General features: G+C 39.0%; 1 protein-coding gene across 1 annotated transcript in view; it reads right to left on the bottom strand.

Annotated features, from left to right (window-relative positions):
• Nucleotides 1–4881: 4881 nt before the first annotated feature.
• Nucleotides 4882–18682, bottom strand: part of cers1 (ceramide synthase 1) — a 33883-nt gene continuing 20082 nt past the window's right edge. Inside the window, exons 2-7 of the mRNA XM_084723444.1 lie at nucleotides 15031–15190; nucleotides 11042–11222; nucleotides 10299–10460; nucleotides 8880–9027; nucleotides 8602–8762; nucleotides 4882–6314 (exon numbers count right to left, since the gene is read on the bottom strand). Coding sequence (XP_084579570.1) covers nucleotides 6272–6314; nucleotides 8602–8762; nucleotides 8880–9027; nucleotides 10299–10460; nucleotides 11042–11222; nucleotides 15031–15190 — 855 coding nt within the window. The 3' untranslated portion in view covers nucleotides 4882–6271. The remainder of the gene's footprint in view (nucleotides 6315–8601; nucleotides 8763–8879; nucleotides 9028–10298; nucleotides 10461–11041; nucleotides 11223–15030; nucleotides 15191–18682) is intronic.

The raw sequence follows: 18682 nt of genomic DNA on the forward strand, positions 1-18682 counted from the left end.
CACATGTGTGTTAAGTGTGTGAGAGTACAACGTACAACACATCATGACGAGATAAAACTTTCCCCTTTACTCCTTTTTATCAGCAGAAAACATGTTGTGCTGAATTTGACCTTTTGCTGACTGGAGCAATAATGTGATTCGACTTAATCAGACATTTTTAAAAGCCTTGTTGAGAGTTCGGTCAAGCCAGCTCTGCAGTATTTGTCCACTGGATGTCTTAAAATCGGCAATAACACAAAGGGTGTTTGAGTAAAGGGGTGAAATATCTTAAACACACTTAGAATATTAATTCCATGAGATTATTGGTGCGTGTAACATTAATACTGCAGTGTTTCCTTGATCTTTTCTCTGCCCTGTTCTTGCCTTGTTGTGGGTGGATGTTTGTTTTTTTTTCTGTGTTACTGCATGACCTGTGACTCCCACCACCCTCCTCCTGTCACCGTGGTAACAATGACAGGATATATTTTTTATCTACCAACACGAGGGAAATACTGTGTGGTACAAAAGATTAATTTTTTTAATTTATTGAAGCCGTTAGTTTTCATTTGTGCACTGAAATGAACTCTCCTCTGGTCTGAACTCTGTTTCACCTCATCCACAACACTTGATGAAAGAAATCAATGAAAAATGATATCAGTTGTGATTTAAAAAAAAAATAAAAGAAATTAAATTAAAAGAAATCATCAGGAGCCACGCGTCTTGTTTACTGACATGTTTTATTTTATGGGAAAAAAATGAAACGATAACATTGGCTGAATGGTATTAAAATTGCATTACAAAAGAGCAAGTACGTGTCTTTATCAAGTGGTCAAATTCAGTTTTGAAAAAGGGGCAATTTGTCGTTTACAGCACGTATCAATGGTCCAAAAAACATGTATCATTAAAATACACTTTCAATTAGTTAAAATTAAGAGTTTTAGTTACTGATTCTTCCCAGAAAGTCATAAAAATTCCCCAATTCTCCCTTCCCTTTTTCTAATTTTGATCTACTAATGAACAATAAAAATAATACTAATAAATTACAGTGCAAATTTATAAGAAATACCTGCAGGGCGTTTTCTGCCCGTCCTTCTCTACTACTTAGCTCTCCTCCTTCACTCGTCACCAGCTCCCACAAACACTTGCCTCATAATTTGGGTGGACATTTTGGCACGATCAAACCATTAGTGAAGATACTTTGTGTCGTGACGGAGCGAAGCCTGCGAGACAGTTCAGCCAGACAACTCGCACGCAATATTCAACGCAGCCTTTGAAGTACAGTGGCCCTGTGAATGCTGCAGCTTTACTACTCATGCTATCGTCACTCTCTGATCTTCTTCGAGTCGATCTTAATGTATGCAAACGAGCAGTGACAAGTTCAGAGCCGAGACACCAAATATATCCTCTACTGTCCTCGTCACAACACGAGTCTAATGAAGCCTTTGAAGCAGAGCTGCGACGATTAGTCAATTAGTAAAATGAATCGCCAACTATTTTGATTATTGATTCATCATTCATTCGTTTTTGAGAAATAAAATACACAAATTCTCTGATTTAAACTCCTCAAATGTGAATATTTTCTGTCACATTTACTCCCTTATAACAATAAACTGAATATCTTTAGGTTCTAGACAAAACAACTTTTGAGGATTTTACGCTTTGGGAAGAGCTTCTCAACATTTTCCAATGGATCAAACAACAAATCAATTAATTGAGAAAATGCTCAACAGATAATAACAAAAATAATCCTTGGACGCAGCCCTTCTTCAACATTTTCCTGCTGGGTTTATACAAACGGCTTCTTTTCCTTGGGTCACTCCCTAAATTTGTGCTGATCACAATGGAAACGGAGTGTCAGGGTCAGAGCTCAGAGACCAAATGTCATTCTCTACTCACTGCACTGCTGCATTCACAAGGCAGCAACATCGACGCTGCAATTTTACTTATCATTTTGTAAACACTTCTCATTTTATTGTCACTCCATTTACTTCTCTCTGCTGATTTTCGTAGATGAAGGGTTCCTACACTTTTTCCAAAGTATAATTTAAGCACCTTTCAAGCATTTTCATGATGCATTTTCAGCTTTTCCAGCAGTTGTGGTAAATTACATATTTATTTCACTTCTTCATCAAGTTAAATCAGATGTTATGTTATTGGGAGAGACACAACAAAGTTTCATGTTTCAAAAAGTGTCATCTGTCTGTAAGTAGACTTTGCATCCTACAGAAATCTGGCTGAGCCAATATCCAACTTTAATTTCTTTGAGCAAACTATTCAGTCAAGTAGCGATTCATTATGAGAGTAATGCAATTGCAATGTCAAGCACTTTCAGACCTTGAAAACACTACGTTAAACATTTTTTCAAGCACTCATATGTACCCTGTTTATGTACACACCAATTAAATCCTCAACCCAAATCCACTGGAGACTTCGTATTAAAGTGACTCCATCAATGCTGCTGCCTGACTGATTAGTTTGCAAACACTGCTGCATCATGACGTCACTCCTTGGTCTTCTCTGTGATGATCTTAAGTGTCTACAAACAAGAAGTGACGGGCTTTCTGATGCTGATTTACTGGTGAATTTGCAAACACTGCCTCGTCATATTATCATCACTCTGTACTGATCTTAGTCTATGCAAATGGGGAGTGACGAGGTCATAGCCTCGGGCTCATACACCAAGTCTGTACATTCGCACACTTCTGCTCGGGATGAGTTGTCTGACTGAACTGAGCTTCACATGCAACCAAATACGACCTGAACTTGAGGCCAATGTTGTATCAAATGTTTCAATAAGAATCAGCCAAATCAATACAGAAAGAAAGAAAAGTAAAGTGACAATCTCAAAATGTTTTTTCCTTCAATTTCAGATACTTTCGTCCCTTCTGGGTAGCAGTTAGGGGCGGGCAACATGGAGAAAGTCCTCTTTCATATCATGATACTGAAATAAACAGTGGTATAACACATTTTGTGAAAAATCATTTGAGTTAAACTTGTTAGAATCTAGTGTAGCAGCTGTTTTTGGCTAATCCATCAAAGTAAATACCTTGAAAAGACAAAGTCGTTTAGATGCAAAAATATGAAATCCAATATTGCCACAGAACAGCTAATCAGAGATGTTAAAAGGATTCACGCCACCATGGTATAAACAGCAAATTTATATCATCTGATGGTATATTTTGTCATGTCGCCCTCCCCTAGCAGTCGTTCACACGTCACATCACAGGACTGTTTGTACGACACGGTGCGAGAGCGGTGGAGAGATTGAAGGTGCATCTTTTTGCACACAGTACCATACCAGACTTGAGGAAAAGAGTCACACCTAATCCAGATCACAGGTCTTTGTGGGTTCACTGCAAATGTCCTTCTTCCTGTCATCTGTCATCATACAACAAAAATATCAGCAAACGATGGATAAACTAGTCTCACAGTCGAGCATCTCCTGCCATGACAGCATGCTAGTAAAACCAGTCAGCCACGGGACTCTGAATGTCTCTGATATATTACACACAGTAACATGTTTGATAAACTGTTACTTACAGTACAGATGTATAATGACAACAGTAAAACGAGTGTGAGCCAGCATTCAGATTAAAAGGAAGAGGATCTGAGACTAAATCCAGATGTAGATGAACAAAACAACTCTCCCTGGTCCCTGGAAACATCACCGCTGACTCATACAAAGCAGAAAAAAAACAAAACAAAAAAACACAACTGGAATACCAACAGTGCTCTCAGAGGAAAAAAAAAAACAGCAGCAATTCCAAAAAAACAAATCAATAACATGAACTACAGCAATAATAGTGATATTTTCATGTAAAATTAAAAGTTAGTCTGAACTTCCCCCAAACTGTCGACACAAGGATTATGGAAGACAAACATATAAACTAAAAACAGACGGACGCTTCTACGGACAGACGACATCTGCGGCCTGCTCCAGCAGCACAAGCATGCTGTTCATCAAAACAAGAGCTTGAATTTGATCGAGACGGTAGGAAGAATAGAAACATCCCTTATCTGTGTACAAGTGCAGCAGCTGTTTCCACTGACACACACAGAATAAACCACTGGAAACCACTTGAATTTAACAGGTCCTGTTCACTCTAGTTTAATTTAACGTGTTCGGACCACACATCACATCACAAATCTACACTGTAAAAAAAAAAAAAAAAATGGATTTTGGAGCTTTGATTTGATAAACTTCAATATTTGAGTTTTAGAAACCCCATCAAAAATCTCCATTTCAAAAATTGTTCACAGTGAGATATGAACCTGATTTGTCAGTATTTATTTGTTGCTTGGAAATTAAGTGGTTGCAAGTGAAAATATTATTTTATTAACCATTATTACAGGGCTTTGTTGAATATTTGATTCTAATTGGTGAATTACAGCATCCTAAGGTCTGTTATTTCTGTATAGCATGCTGTGAATAACAGACCGTTGCTGTGGACACACTTCTGATCATAGACTCTGGACGAGCAATAAAATTTTAAATCCATCAAAGCATTTTAAAATTAATGTTTTGTGTCAGATTATTGATATTTTTGGTGAGTAACCAGGATAATAGACAGTCAGCGAGTGGGTCATTATTGTGAAATAAACCCCTTCAGGGGTGTTTCTAAAACTCAGAGATTCAACTTTACCCAAAGAAGAAAAGTAAATTATTTCAACATCAACTTCAAACTTCAAAAGTTAAGTTGCCTTGAAATTTTGCATTTTCTCAACTTTTGTGTCTTTACAGTGTACCCATATGTTGGATTTCTGGGACATAGAAACTTTCTTTTCATCCCCTCCCTTCTGTTAATGAGTGTCTAAAAACATGGCTTATCACACACTGGTTTGTGTGTGTTTGTCAGCCAACATCGTGTGTGTTCAGTGGTCACAGCTGCGTCAAAAAAGAAGTCACTTTTAGGACATTTAATAAAGACATTATGATTATATAGTGAGAGGATTTTTTTCTTCATTGTTTGTTTGTAAGACAATTTCATAGCATAATTCCAAAATCATTCGATGTCATGCATTCCTGAATACCATAATGTGTGCATACATAATGTTTTTTATCATACTGATTTTTATCTTTACACAAGTTCTGGGCTATTCTTTCAATTATCTGTGAACCTGATAGCCGCCACCACCCACGAACTGGTTAAAAATTCAAATTCATATTGTTTAAATTTAAAATTAAATCATGAGGATGATACTGAAACCCAGTCAATCAATTCGAGCTATTTGCTGTCATTAAACCAGCAATCAGCTTGTATGCCTTCATGTCAGTGCAGCAACAGATGCTTTGCAACAAACAAAGACAAAAATAAAATTAAAAAAAAGCTTTTTCTATACAAGAATGTCAAGTGAATATTCCCAATACCTGTTGATCATCAGTACAAGAGATAATAAAAAGATAAAAGAAATCAAGCTGAGAGGTGAAATGTTGTGAAACGAAGGAAAGATCGGCTACATCCATACTCTCCACATCCTGAAACGCCTAACAAACGCACATACCTACACACACCAATGTGGGTTTTTTCGATTCAAACTAATGGATGCAGTGGGGCCAGAGCTGTGCGGTCGCCACCACTGACTTGTGCAATGATATGAAAATCAATACATGTGGTGAAACAGCACCAGACAGTGCCAGGCAGGCTCTCATAGGAGCCATACTGAGAACATCAATGCAAATTATTATTTTTTTTTATGTTTATCTTCATGTCTGGAGTCAGAGAGGATGGACGGAGGATGAAGAGAGTAAAAGTGGGAAAGGAATTCATTAGGAAACATATTTCACTGACGGCAAACACAGCTCACCCTTGTTGTTTACTAAAGGTTACTGTAGGTCTACATGTCCACAGAACCACTAGAGGCCTAAATCTTTCCCGCGTGTGGGCACTGCCTGTGGCGCTGTTCGGGGTGACAGATGATTGTGACCCCCTGTACTGTACTACTGTACGTGACAATCACAGTCCAACTCTCACTCAAACTGGTTTGTTTCTACTGAGTCTATCAGATGTAAAAGTTAGCAACAATAAGACAAAAAGTCACCTGAAAGAACATTCACAGTGCTCTAATAAAAATAAAACTGAAAACAAAATGACAGTGATGAAATGAAATGTTCTAAAACAAATAAAAAGAGTAAAAACACGTCGCAGCCTAACTCGCTATTTTCCTTTCCTTTTTTCTTTTTGTGACACTCTTCCCTTCAGCCACGTTTTTTGAGCGTGAGCCGTCCGAGGAGGGGCGTCTTGTCTTGCTTGTACTTGTAGCCTCGTGCCAGGTGGTGGCAATGGAGAGCCTGTTATAGATGCTTGTCCTTGGTGATGCCGTTCTGCACATGCTTCCTGCGAAAACAGAAGAGACGACAGGGCAGAGAGTCAGGACAGGAACTGAGAGCAACAGGAGTCTCAGACAGGACAGGAGTGAGAAGGAGAGAATAAGCTCGCCGGGGGAGGTGATCAGCAAATGTGAGGCATTAACGGGCAGAGAGGATTTCAGCAGGGTTCAAGGCCAGCCAGATAAGGAGTGCCACATAATCACATCTCCATATGGTCCCAGGCTCTTTGATCCTATCTACCTGTGAGGGACGCTGGTTACACAAGCGCCGTGGGAGATCTGTTCTTTCTGCATCTACTTGGTGTCAGGGGAATAAATTCTTCACCTGCTCGAGTCATCACATCTTAGAAAGCGTATTTGTTTCTCTAAATATTCTAAACTAACAGGACAGTGACAGGGACTTTGTCAGTTTCAGGGTCTTCTGGCGTGTCAGTGGTCAAAGGCTGCCATGATAATCAGCAGCAGATGATAGAGGTGCACATGACCGTCAGTCAGGAGGTAAAAAGGCAACACACATGAATCCACGACCTCAGATAAAGACGCAAACACATTGGTTTTAGTCAAGTTAGCATTTTCTTGTTTAAAGCTCACTATTGCAACATGTCAAGTTCTCACTTACACATTAGAGGAAACCACTAAACCACTATTATGTAAGACAATGGCTTCTTTGGCAGTAACACAAACTATTTGTAAATCTCATTGTTACTGTATTTTTCTCTTCTTATAAATACATAAACATTACAGGGTTTTCTGAGTTTCAGTAAGTTAAATTTTAAGACTTTGTAAGACCTTATTTTAAGACCCCTTAAGACCATTATGAACACAGTTTAAGACAGTTCATATCTGCTAAAAGTATGTTAATTAAACTCTTGGAGCTGGGTTAGTAGAGGACATTGTTTTTCCACCAGCTACAATTAAACTGACTACAAAACTGTCAAGTCAAATTCACCATTTTACCAAATAAAACTGACCAGAATGGAAGAAATCATTTAAATAATTATTAAATAAAAAGACAGTTTTATAAGCTGTGGTCACACTGTTAGCAAATGAGAGCATGATTAAGAGATATCACACTCCTGCCAGTGGCAGCAATAGTCAAATCCAAAATAAACAATTCAGTACTCCTTTACAACTGCAGCTTTTACAGACTGGCTTTCTTTGTAAGCAAGGGTTTAATGTATGAAGCATGTTTTAATCTTTGTAAGACCTGTGTTATTGGTTTATTATTTTTAGATATACAGAGCCTATGCTGGCACATTGAATTTTTTTTTTTCCAATTATTTTCTGCCTTTATTTTTATAGGACAGATGAATATAGACAGGAAATATGGAAGAGAAGGGGGACAACACAACAAAGGGTCAGGAATCAAACCAAGGACTCAGCTTTAGCACGCCCTAACAAGTGATGTACAAGGACACCCCTGGCAAGTTAAATTTTGTTATTGGACTATATACTGAGAGATATTAGCCAACCTAGCAGCTAATATTTTTCCTATCAGACTCAGCTGTACTTTTTGATCAGTGCTAATTAGCAAATGTAACACACAAAACTAAGATGGTAAACAACACACCTGCTAAACATCAGCATGTTAGTATTTCCATTGTGAACATGTTAGCATGCTGATGTTAGCATTTAGCTCAAAGCACAAATGTGCTAAAGTACAGCCTCACAGAGCTGCCAGCATGGCTGTAGACCTTCTGTTTATTTAGAATACTCAGAATATTTAAATATAACCGGCTATGTGTTAACGTGTTTTCTCAGGCATTTTATATAACCTTAAATGTATTTATTTATGAAACGTTTATTTTGGTAAAGGCAAGTACTGGGATGCACCAGCTATGTGTAACTTCTCTCCTATGTTAGGGTGTAAAGTCACTAGAGGCTGAGTAACTACTCGTGAAATCGGTTTTAGTAATGCATCAATCACAAATTAATAATAATTTATGTTATAACTATGCTAAGCCAGAACTTACAAACAGCTGGTGCGACAGGCTGCAGCTCTCTGTTTTGTAGCATTGTGTCAGCTATTAGTATTAAAACTCACCACCTGCATAAAAACTGTTACGCTTCACCAGCCTTACTTCTGTCTTAAACTAGCGATTTGTTGATGTGAAAATTCTACAAATAGCACCTTAAACTGCTGCTCGAGTTTCCTGCCAAACTTGCTGCTGGTGAAAACAAACTCAGCATTTCCTGTGAAAGTCTGCCAGCAGTTGGCTGGTGGTATTTTTCCAGCCAGAGCTGAGCTCTCTCTGTCAGATTCAACAGATGACAGTGTCTGTTGGTGCAGCTCACCCCTGGGCAGAGATGTGATGTCCAGCACCATCATCATTGTTTTCTGCCTGAGCGTCTGTGAGCAGGGCCGCTGCCGCCTTGCTGCCATCCTCGTCCTCGTACTCCCTGACGTCATTCACTTCCTTCATCTTCAGCACCTTTACCACGAATACCACGATGAACTACAGAGAACAGAAGAGGAAACGGACAGAAACCAGACTGTGTCATTGCTGTTGCAAGTTCCATGAAAAGAAACACATTAACCATAAATGCTTTCTAACACAGCAGCGTGTCCTCACCAGGAACCAGTAGATGTTCATGAGCAGCAACGCCAAGAGAAGAGCATTGAAGAAGAAGTAGAAGGGGATGCTGGGAACAGACTGGAGGCTGGACACACATGTGGCATACAGCACTTTGAGAGGGAACCAGTAGAGACGGAACCAGAACCTGAAAGAGACAGAAACACAATAGACAGCAGAAATAGAAACATTATTCATGTCTGTTTATCCTCACTATCTTCATGAGTGAACACGAGGCCAGACAGAAAAATTATGAAGCTGTCAAGACAACAAAACATTCAAATGTCACAGAGAACAAATGAGACAAGAGGAGAGACAGAAAATTTGTCTAAGGCTGTATTCAGACCAAATCGGGCATTGCAGAAAAAACTCTAGGCCTCACATTCATTTGGGAGGGTTTTTATTTAGCTGACCCCAGTCACATGACTGTGGAGACATGAGAACCAAGCATGCAGCTGTAGACAGTCACTCACTTCCGCATCAAACTTGTGAGAGTTCAATACAACCATGAAGAGAGGAAACTCAACATGGTGTGATGCAACTTTTCACCTGCAGATAAAAATACTGGAAGATACACTCTTTGTGATATTCAAGTGTCAACAGCAACAAGAGTAACCTCTTCAAACACTAAAAAAAAAAAACACACCCTGAAATTCGCTAAAAAAAAACGCTAAACAAAAACAAGACGATTTAATTGTAATTGATAAAGTAATTCCATATAATAGACTATTTTTTTACAAGTTTATTTATTAAACTCATATCTTCTCAATCTTTTCTTTCTTCTAAAACTCATTATTCATTATTCAAAGTCATTATTAAAAAATTGTATAATCATTTAAAAATGAGCAGAATCTATAAAATTGTGACAAAAAGTATCTTATCTAAGTCTGGTACTGCCCATCCCTAGATTACAGGAGATGCAAAAAAAACAAAAAACAAAAACAAAACAAAAACAGAGCAGCCCTGCAGCGAAAAGTTGAAGCAGACCATTTGGAGAAAAGCAACCCCATGCCACGTCACAGTGGCCAATCACCAGCAACGACACTGATCCACAGTCAGCCTGAAATTTAACTGAGACCAGGCTTGATCCAGGCAGAGCTCATGGGCCAAATGATGATAGAACGGCATGTGTGCAAGCTTTGACGACCGCATCTGGCTTGCAGTTTATGCCGCAAAATAGCAAAAACCAAAAAACTTAATTTGGTTTGTGTTGATGCGTTTGAGAGAGAGAGAGAGAGAGAGAGAGAGAGAGTGCAGTGGTGGTTGAGCAAACTAAACAGAGTGAGCATTCTGAGCAAAAATAAACACACACCTACCGCCGAATAACGCTGTGCTAATTGTTGCTACACCTTATTGTTGTGAATACAGCCAAAGTGTGTGTGTGTGTGTGTGTGTGTGTGTGTGTTTGTTGAGTCTCACCAAGTGATGCTGAAGCTAACAGAGCCCATGTTAGACAGTATGTCGTTGAGCAGGTAATAGCCTCCTCCTCTGGACTTCAAGTAGACGTTGAGCTTGGTGAACTCCAGCTGAATGTCATTGATGTCGTGGAGGAACAACACCAGAATCCCTACGTTGTGGTATCTGGGAGGCAGGGAACATATAGTACAGTATGTTTATATTTACTTATGTATTTCAGCTCGTTTTTTAGTACAAGTCCTATACAAGCAGGCATCTGTCCATGATTTTGTGCACTGTAAAGAATCAAACCAGCAGCCTTTCTATACTTGTTTAGTGAAACTGTAATTGTAAACTCGATCCAGTCAATACAGTCTGCAATAGAAAAATAAAATATGATGCAATTTGTTTTGAAGGCATACAAAAAAAAAATCAAGTTTTTGCTGAACTGTGAGAACTGTTGCAGCAAGGTTTTGGTGGTTCAACCAGAAAAATTAACAATAAACCAACCACTTCTCATCTATTTGGGATTTATTTGGGTGCCTTTCACTACTGCCTGGTTTTGAAAGCGTGTTATTAAACTATAATGACCAGACTGTAGTTCATCACATACATAACTCATGCGTGTCATAATCATACACTGATTGGTAGGACAATCTGAAATAACATCTTCACTATCAGACAGAATTCTTGCTGAATCCAACACTTTGAAGGGTCAAAAGTCGATCTTGTTAGACTTGACAAGACATGAGACATGACAAAAATACCTGAAGGCGTAGGAGAAACAAATGAGCGCGAGCGTGATGATGTGGTGCACCACCATGACAGCTGAGTCCTTCCTCCATGCGTCCATGTAGACTGTAGCATAGATGGAGTGTCCGTAGAAGCTGCCTTGGATCAGGTAGGCTATAGCGATGTCTGCAGGCACTGACATACCACTCTTCCAGTCTGGACAAACAAACAGGACATGAGAGGAAAGGTCAGGGACGCTGACCATGCTGAGAGCACGCTGAGGATGTCATGATTTCAGTTATGTTCTTTAATTAAGGTTACAATAAAAATTTTGGTGAAAAAAATTTCCAAGGGGCCTAAATAGCTGCTGGCTTTTGGTGCATAGTTCTAGATACAATAATGCTACTATGTGTCTATTAGTAAAGCACATTATAATGTTTTTTTTTCCCACAAAATTTCATCCAAATGTTTGTAGAGGCAATTTTCAAAGATAGTAGAACTCTGGCATGAGAGGGTGAGGTGGACTCTCTGTTAACATGTCCACATGTAGTTAAAGTGGATGAACAATGTTGCCCAGATGTCGAGTTTTTAATGTTAAGCTGCCGACCATATTATCATCACTTTCTTGTTGCTTTTGTTTACTTTCCACCAAACACATATTCAAAAGATGCACCACACAGTTATTTCCCAAGTGTATACATGTATAAGTATTTTATCAATTATTTGTATATATGCGCTTCATGTAGCATGAAGAGACAACAACTTTCATGTCGTTTCACTTCCCTGTGCCACATAATGAAAGATGTTGATCCTGACCTTTGAGCCTGCCGTACCATTTTACTGTGGCCTATTTCACACAAACAACTATAAATAAATTTGATGTCATTCTGTCTATAGGTGGCACCACGGCAACATGGCAAATTTAATAGCCTTAACTAAGTGAGCAAGTCTAACCGTTTCAAACTGTAGACAAGAAATCCATATACGCAGTTCTTGCAAAGACTATGGTCATCATTTTGATACAGACCTGAAGCCTGATGCAGATTAAAAATTAAAAGTTTTGTATTTATTAAAATAGATTTAGAGAGTTGTGAGAGTTCCTTATCTCTTTCCTTGTAGTTTATTTATGGGTGTCTCACACTATTGTTCACACAATAAAACAGAGGGAGGTAATTGTGTCATAACAATCACAGAGTTGAAAACAGGCAAGACACAAAGCCTGTTTACTCCAGGCTCACTGCTTATCAGTACAAGCTCAAGTGAAGGAGGCAGTTGGCTGTCAGCACGTGTTAAGAAGACATGAATTTCAATTTACAAGTGACTGTGGAGACGGGAACACAATCTTTAAGGTGAATAAAGCATTAAACTGAAATTCAAAACACAACTTGAACCATAAATTGATTCAATGTTTAAGGTGACAGTTATTTTATTTCATCATTCTGTGTTTTAATGAGGTTGCAAAAGGTATTTTTTTTATAAATATTAAATTTTACAATTCATTCATCTCTTGCTTTACCATTTACACTTTTTACTAGGTTTGTCCAAACTTAAATTTAAAGGCACTCCCCTTTCATTTAAAGACATACAACTAATGTGCCTAACTAAAAAGGTCCAACTTGGAGAGACTTTGAGAGATGTAAAAGAGGATTCATCTGGTTTAGATGATGCATATGTTGTATATACAGCAGGATTATTCCAAATTCTGTACAACCAGAACCCCCACATACTGAGCTATATACAGTGACTTCCGGTGGGGGGGATACCAGATGTGTAGGGTCAGCTGGGGTAGTTAGTATGGGGAGGAGGCTGGAGGGATCAGGTTTAACCTCAGGAGAATTAAAGAGGGTTTCTAAAGTACCGCAGGCGAAACAGGCCAAGTGTATGTTAAGGCCTCTAGGCTAGCTCATGTCTCAGAAACCTATCAGATGTTGGACGGAAACTTTCTCCTCCAATGCTTGAGTAAGGTTTGTCTCCAGTGGGATGGGGTTACGTTCGGGGCTTGTGTAATGTTTATTGATTGGTCCTTCCGTCATTAAACATTGAGAAGAAGGCTGCTAGATGGATCACAACAGAGGAGCTGCCAAGGGGAGGCATGGGAACTGGAGACTTTTTTTAATCCCTCCTGGAGACTGAAGCTTTTTTCTCCTCATTTTTCTTCAAAACACAGACAATCTGCCCCTCCTCGCCTCTGCTGCTGTGTTACTTTAATTTCTCCTTATTTTCCAAATCCTCATCTCCTCATGTTTAGCTTTACATCTCCCACTCTTTCTCTTTACCTCACCACCTAACAGTCCAGCCACATTACGCTGCCTGTACACATCTCAGGCCGACAGCTATTAGCAGTGATGCAGCTATTAAAGATGAACCTGGCACTGTCAAAGCAGCCTTTGCTACCTCCACTCAGAGCGTTGGAGTTGAATCGGAGCCCTGACACCTCCATGTCTGAAGGAAGAGGATGAGAGACTATAAAAGACCTCTCTGGATTATAAATTGAATCCCCATTACACATCTATCCTCCATTAGAGATACAGAGGTAGTCATGTCATGACTCTATTGTCCATTAGCTATAATATGCATATAATTTATTTTAAAAGTTAAGTCATTCTGTCCTTTGGATTGTTGTTATATAATTTCCATCCTTTTGACAACTACAAAAAGGAAATAGCTTGAACTTTCTACTCTTCTGTCAGGCCAATAGTAATAATTAACCTAATGAATAAAGTTTTGGGGTTTTGTATCAACACAGCGCCATCGATGATTCATTTACAGGAAAGAGCGATCACTTAAAAGCTAAAAATATGCAAGAAGCACCAAGCTGCACATCCTGTATGCACAGCCTGAAATACCTCTCTATTTGAATACTCAAAGTGGTGTTTTACCCCCACAGTGTCTCTATAGGATTAGGCCACACTGCCTGCTGCTTCATTAGATTAAAATGACTTCAGCTTCTTATCTACCCTGAGCGATTAGGTAAGAAACTGACTCTGTTACAGTACTATTAAAAACACTTTTTGTGAGTTCAACATTTATCTAATAAAGATCAACCTCAAACACTGAGAGTTCTTACAAGGAGTAAATTTAATTTCAGTTCAAGAGAGATTATTTAAACCATTTAAGGAATAATTTAGTTATAGGAGTATTTGAACTGGGGTTGTATGAGGTATGTAGCCATTCAGCGCATCACCTACTGTACGCCACCAGTTTGGAGAAAGTAGTAGGAATCTAAGTGTAGGAAGTTGCAATGGTGTGGACAGGGTCAGGGACATTTTTAGCCACCTTTTTAAGCCAAAAATCTATTTTAGATTAAGTGTATGCTATATTCAGAATATTTTCACAGCTTTGCCTTGCTGTGAGACAGCCTTTTTCAATGGGAAACCACTGTTAGATAAGTCAAATATCATTCTCTCTTACTCAGTTAGACTCTATTAGCATAAAGCATAAACCTTAAAACAGGAAGATGCTGGTCTACCACTGCCTTGATCTGTTAGTTTGTTTGTGTTCTTGTGTGACTTAAATTAATCCAAACTAAACTTTTAAAACACCGAGGTCACTGAGGTAGACCTGCAACTCCAAGTTCTGCGAGGTAAAACTATGATTTTGCCAATGGAGTCTGGTTGGTTTGGAGAGAGCGATATTTGGCTTATATAGCAGCAGTTTCCCACTGGAAAAGGCTGTTTGATGGCAAGGTAAAGCAGTGAAAATATTCAAAATATTGTGTACACTTTCACTAATATAGATTTTTTTTATGATGGGCCTTTCTTAAGTGGTTAAGTGTTTTTATGCTGACCCTGTCTACAGCAGTACATTGCTTAGCTTTGTACACCTCTATTACTGCAGCTTCCCCAAACTGAGGGCGTCCTGATTATAGACATGTACCTCATACAACCCCACTTTAAAAAAATCCAAAATATCCCTTTAAATGTAGATCAAAGTCAAGTCAATCAATCAACAGATCTCAAAGAGGACTAAGTGCATGAACTTTAAATGACATTACAATATCTGTTCACACTGCTGAGTATCTTACTGTAGAAGACAGAGGGCGGGTCATGGAAAAAGGAGTAGGAGGTAAAGAAGAGCAGGTAGGTGCTGTATGACCACGACATGGTGTAGAAGACCAGCTTCCACGCGCTCTCCGGCATCTTGGCAGCATCTTTGGGCATCAGCCTCCACCACTGTGCTAGAGGCTGCAGGGAAAGAGCAGAGAGAGGAGACGAAATCACACTCAGTGTATATAGCTTGTTTCTTCAGGGGTACGGCTGGATGAACTGCTGGGAGGCCTGAGGCCACAATAACTGATTGATTCAGATGGTGTTCTTTCACAGAAACCTCTCAAATCAAGATGTGTGGTGAAGCAAACAATTCTGTTAATGCATTATTGTGGCTTCTGAGCTGAAATGAAATAATTCAGTTGTTTTTTTTTTCATTGTAAATAACCATTTATGGTGCTCCATCATGTACAGGCAAATAAAAAGAGTCTTTTTTTTAAAACCACATCTTATGACAGAAAAAATGAGCAGGGACATTTGGAGGGGAATCTTGGGGCGGATTTTTTGGCTGGCTGGACCACAGATGTTTTTTAAGAGGGACTGTAATTGTTGCAACAACTCCAGGCACATTTTTCTGAACTAGTAAACACTGACTGCAGCAAACAAATGGGCCTTAATGGAAGTTCAAATGAAGATATCATGAGGCTCGTATCTTTATATACCATGCTTGTATCACAGAACATTCAGAACACAATGTAGACTAAACAAGACAACACGGGGTTTCTGCAGGTTTTAACAAGGTAAATTTAAAGACTGTTTAAGACCATTATGAATGCAATTTAAGACCTGTTTCACAACTACAAAAATGTTCATGTTAAATGTTTTGAAGAGAAATTGCCATTAAGCCCTGTTTTGTTAATTTTAGATATATCGAATTAAACATTAAACAGCGATTTAGCTACAAATACACTACTGAACCAAAATATCTCAGAACTGAGGATTTTCCTGTCCCTGTCTGGTCTGAAAGCTTCCACTGCAGACATTATTTATGAAGTATTTTACTAGAAGGGTTTAATTTGTTGTGTTTGGAATTTGAAAAAAATGCCCAGTTTACATTAGAGCTTATTGGTTCCACATTGCTTTTGTTTTGTAGTTTTGTTACAGCATGATCAAATATTTTTTTTTCCTAAAAACACCTTTAAAAGCAAGACTTAAGTTAATGGACCTTTATAAAAAATAATATCCTGTCAAAAATATAAGGCTTTTAAAGACATTTTAAGGACCCGTGGAAACCCTCTAACATGGCAGTATTTAAAAAGGTGACCATCAGAAAAAAAACATGAAAGTGGTTTGAAATGTTTTTTGCACGGGAGAAGTGAAAGTTAAGTCTGCAGTTTGGAGAATGTCAACATCCTCTACACTTTGGAGGTACTTAATAACAGATATCAGATGATTATTTATCTATTTATATAGTGGTTTATATTGAGATGTCGATTAAAAGTGTAAGATGACCCACTACGGGCCTGTTGCCAGTGTTACTGACAGTGTCAGGATGTTGTTCAGATGTTAGATTACCAGCTGGCTTTCTTCTCTGTATGTTGTTCTCTTCCTGACACACGAGTACACACACAAGCGTCACTAATTTACAGTACACTACAAACATGTGACTGTCTGCCCACAAAACCTCTTTCACAAGTCTGTGTATGGTTTGCTTTTCAAGCCGAAATGGAGGAAGTTGGAGGCAAGGCTTCTTGATGATGTCCTGATGCAGCCTGATAGCATGTTACAACCCCACCTACTCACTGGTGGAGCCATGTTATCATCCTGCCTCCCCTCCTTAATCTTGCTGTCTCCTCACTTCCAACTTTTGCCTCGCATATGTACACATGGAGGCACAACGAAGAGCAGAAAGATATGTAAAGCAGGTAAGACGGGCGCACCACTTAAGCAGTAAGATAGGCAGGTGTTCAGTGTTCTATAGTTGAGCCAAGACAGGAAACTAAACCCAGCTCACCGCCTCATAAACAACATGCCACATGCACACACACACACACACAAGCCACTTTGAAAGGCAATGAAATGGTGTAACAGGAGGCGGGAAAGTGAAAGTTGCCAGTGTCAGTGATACAGTACATCTCAGTCACTTGTTACCAAGCAGCTAGACTACAGGACACGATCCGACAGGGCTCAGTGACCGATTACATGACAAATTAATGGAGGGAGCTTAATGTAAACCATGTGGTCTAAGATAGTCATGTTTAGAGCTGTTAATCAAATAATTTCTGAAAGGTTTTCCTGTCTGTCTCCTGTCATTTTTTATTCTATTCCTCTTTATAGTTGCACTTAATTTACAGCGACTAAAAATCCATAAAATGCTGTACTTTGTACCAAATTAGGCAAAAACAAGAAATAATGTGTTCTTTATTAAACAGTATTCAACCCTTTATAAGACCCTTATTGGGCTTTATTAGAGAGTAATCAGGGTCCAAAATAGCCTCTAATTACTTCTAATATGTCTCTAATTACCTTCAAAGAAAGTCTAATAATAGTCTAATAAAGGGTCTACAACTGTTGAATAAATAACATATTTCTAGTTTTTGTTTAATTTAATACAAAGTATGGCTTGTTATGTCTTACTAGTGTGCTGTAAAATAAAGTGAGACACCTTTGTCTTTCTCTCTGCCTTTTTCTTTGTTTCTCTCCGCTTCTCTGTTGTTTTCTGGATTTGATTGAATTCCTGTGTAACACACAAGAGAGTCAAAACAAGATGGGGAAGGAAGCTGATGGGGCAGCACTGATGCGAGATAAAACTGTAACGGCAACAGACTTTGTGGTCCTCGGTCACTGTGACACATAAAAAAAGATGGCAGCATCCAGAGGGCACATGATCTCACCCAGGGCGGCTGATTGGTTGAGACTGTGTTGACATGTGGTGCGTACTCAGTTAGTCATGACCGGACACACTCACATTCTTTCAGCTCTCTCAGTACATCTGTATCAGTCCCTCTCTATCAGCCCTCCCATCCTATGTTCCCTCTGCCCCCTCCTTCCCTTTTATTTGTCGCTCTTCTCAGCTCCCTCTTCGTTCTTTCTCTCTCTCTCTCCACCCCTGCGTCTCCCCCCTGCCTGCGACATTTATTTATAGAAGCCAGCTGTCAGTACACAGCATACCCCCTCAGTCTTGCACCACATCACCCCCTCCGATACACAAAAACATAAGCCTATGCACACTCACAAAGGCTGAATCACACTAGTGGCTGATACAAGTTACTGCAAACTCCAGCCATGCCTCTGCAGCTCATATCTTCCTGGTTAATCACCAGCAGTACTGCTGTCTCACTTCTGGTACATTTCTCACTAATGTTTCCAAATCTTATTTGTTGAATTTACTTCTATATTCTTCTACTTACTGTTTCACTCTGTTCTGTGTGCATCGTAACACCATTTCTTTTATGCAATTTCCTCTGTGCCATTTACAGTGTAGAGTATGTGGCTGCATTTACACTCAACTAAACTCTGTGGTGACAGAGTTTGCTTGTGAAAGAGTGTGTGAACAGCACTATGGCAACATCACTGTTTGAATGGCATTTGCCATACTGGCCAAAAGTGTTGCTACACTTTGAAAAGCAGAGGAATAACACAGCTTTCTTCCAGGGGAAGAAGGAAATTCAAAAGAAGTTCTTAAAAATA

This window comes from Lutjanus erythropterus, chromosome 7, assembly GCF_056507025.1.
Source record: "Lutjanus erythropterus isolate fLutEry1 chromosome 7, fLutEry1.hap2, whole genome shotgun sequence".
Lineage (NCBI taxonomy): Eukaryota > Metazoa > Chordata > Actinopteri > Lutjaniformes > Lutjanidae > Lutjanus > Lutjanus erythropterus.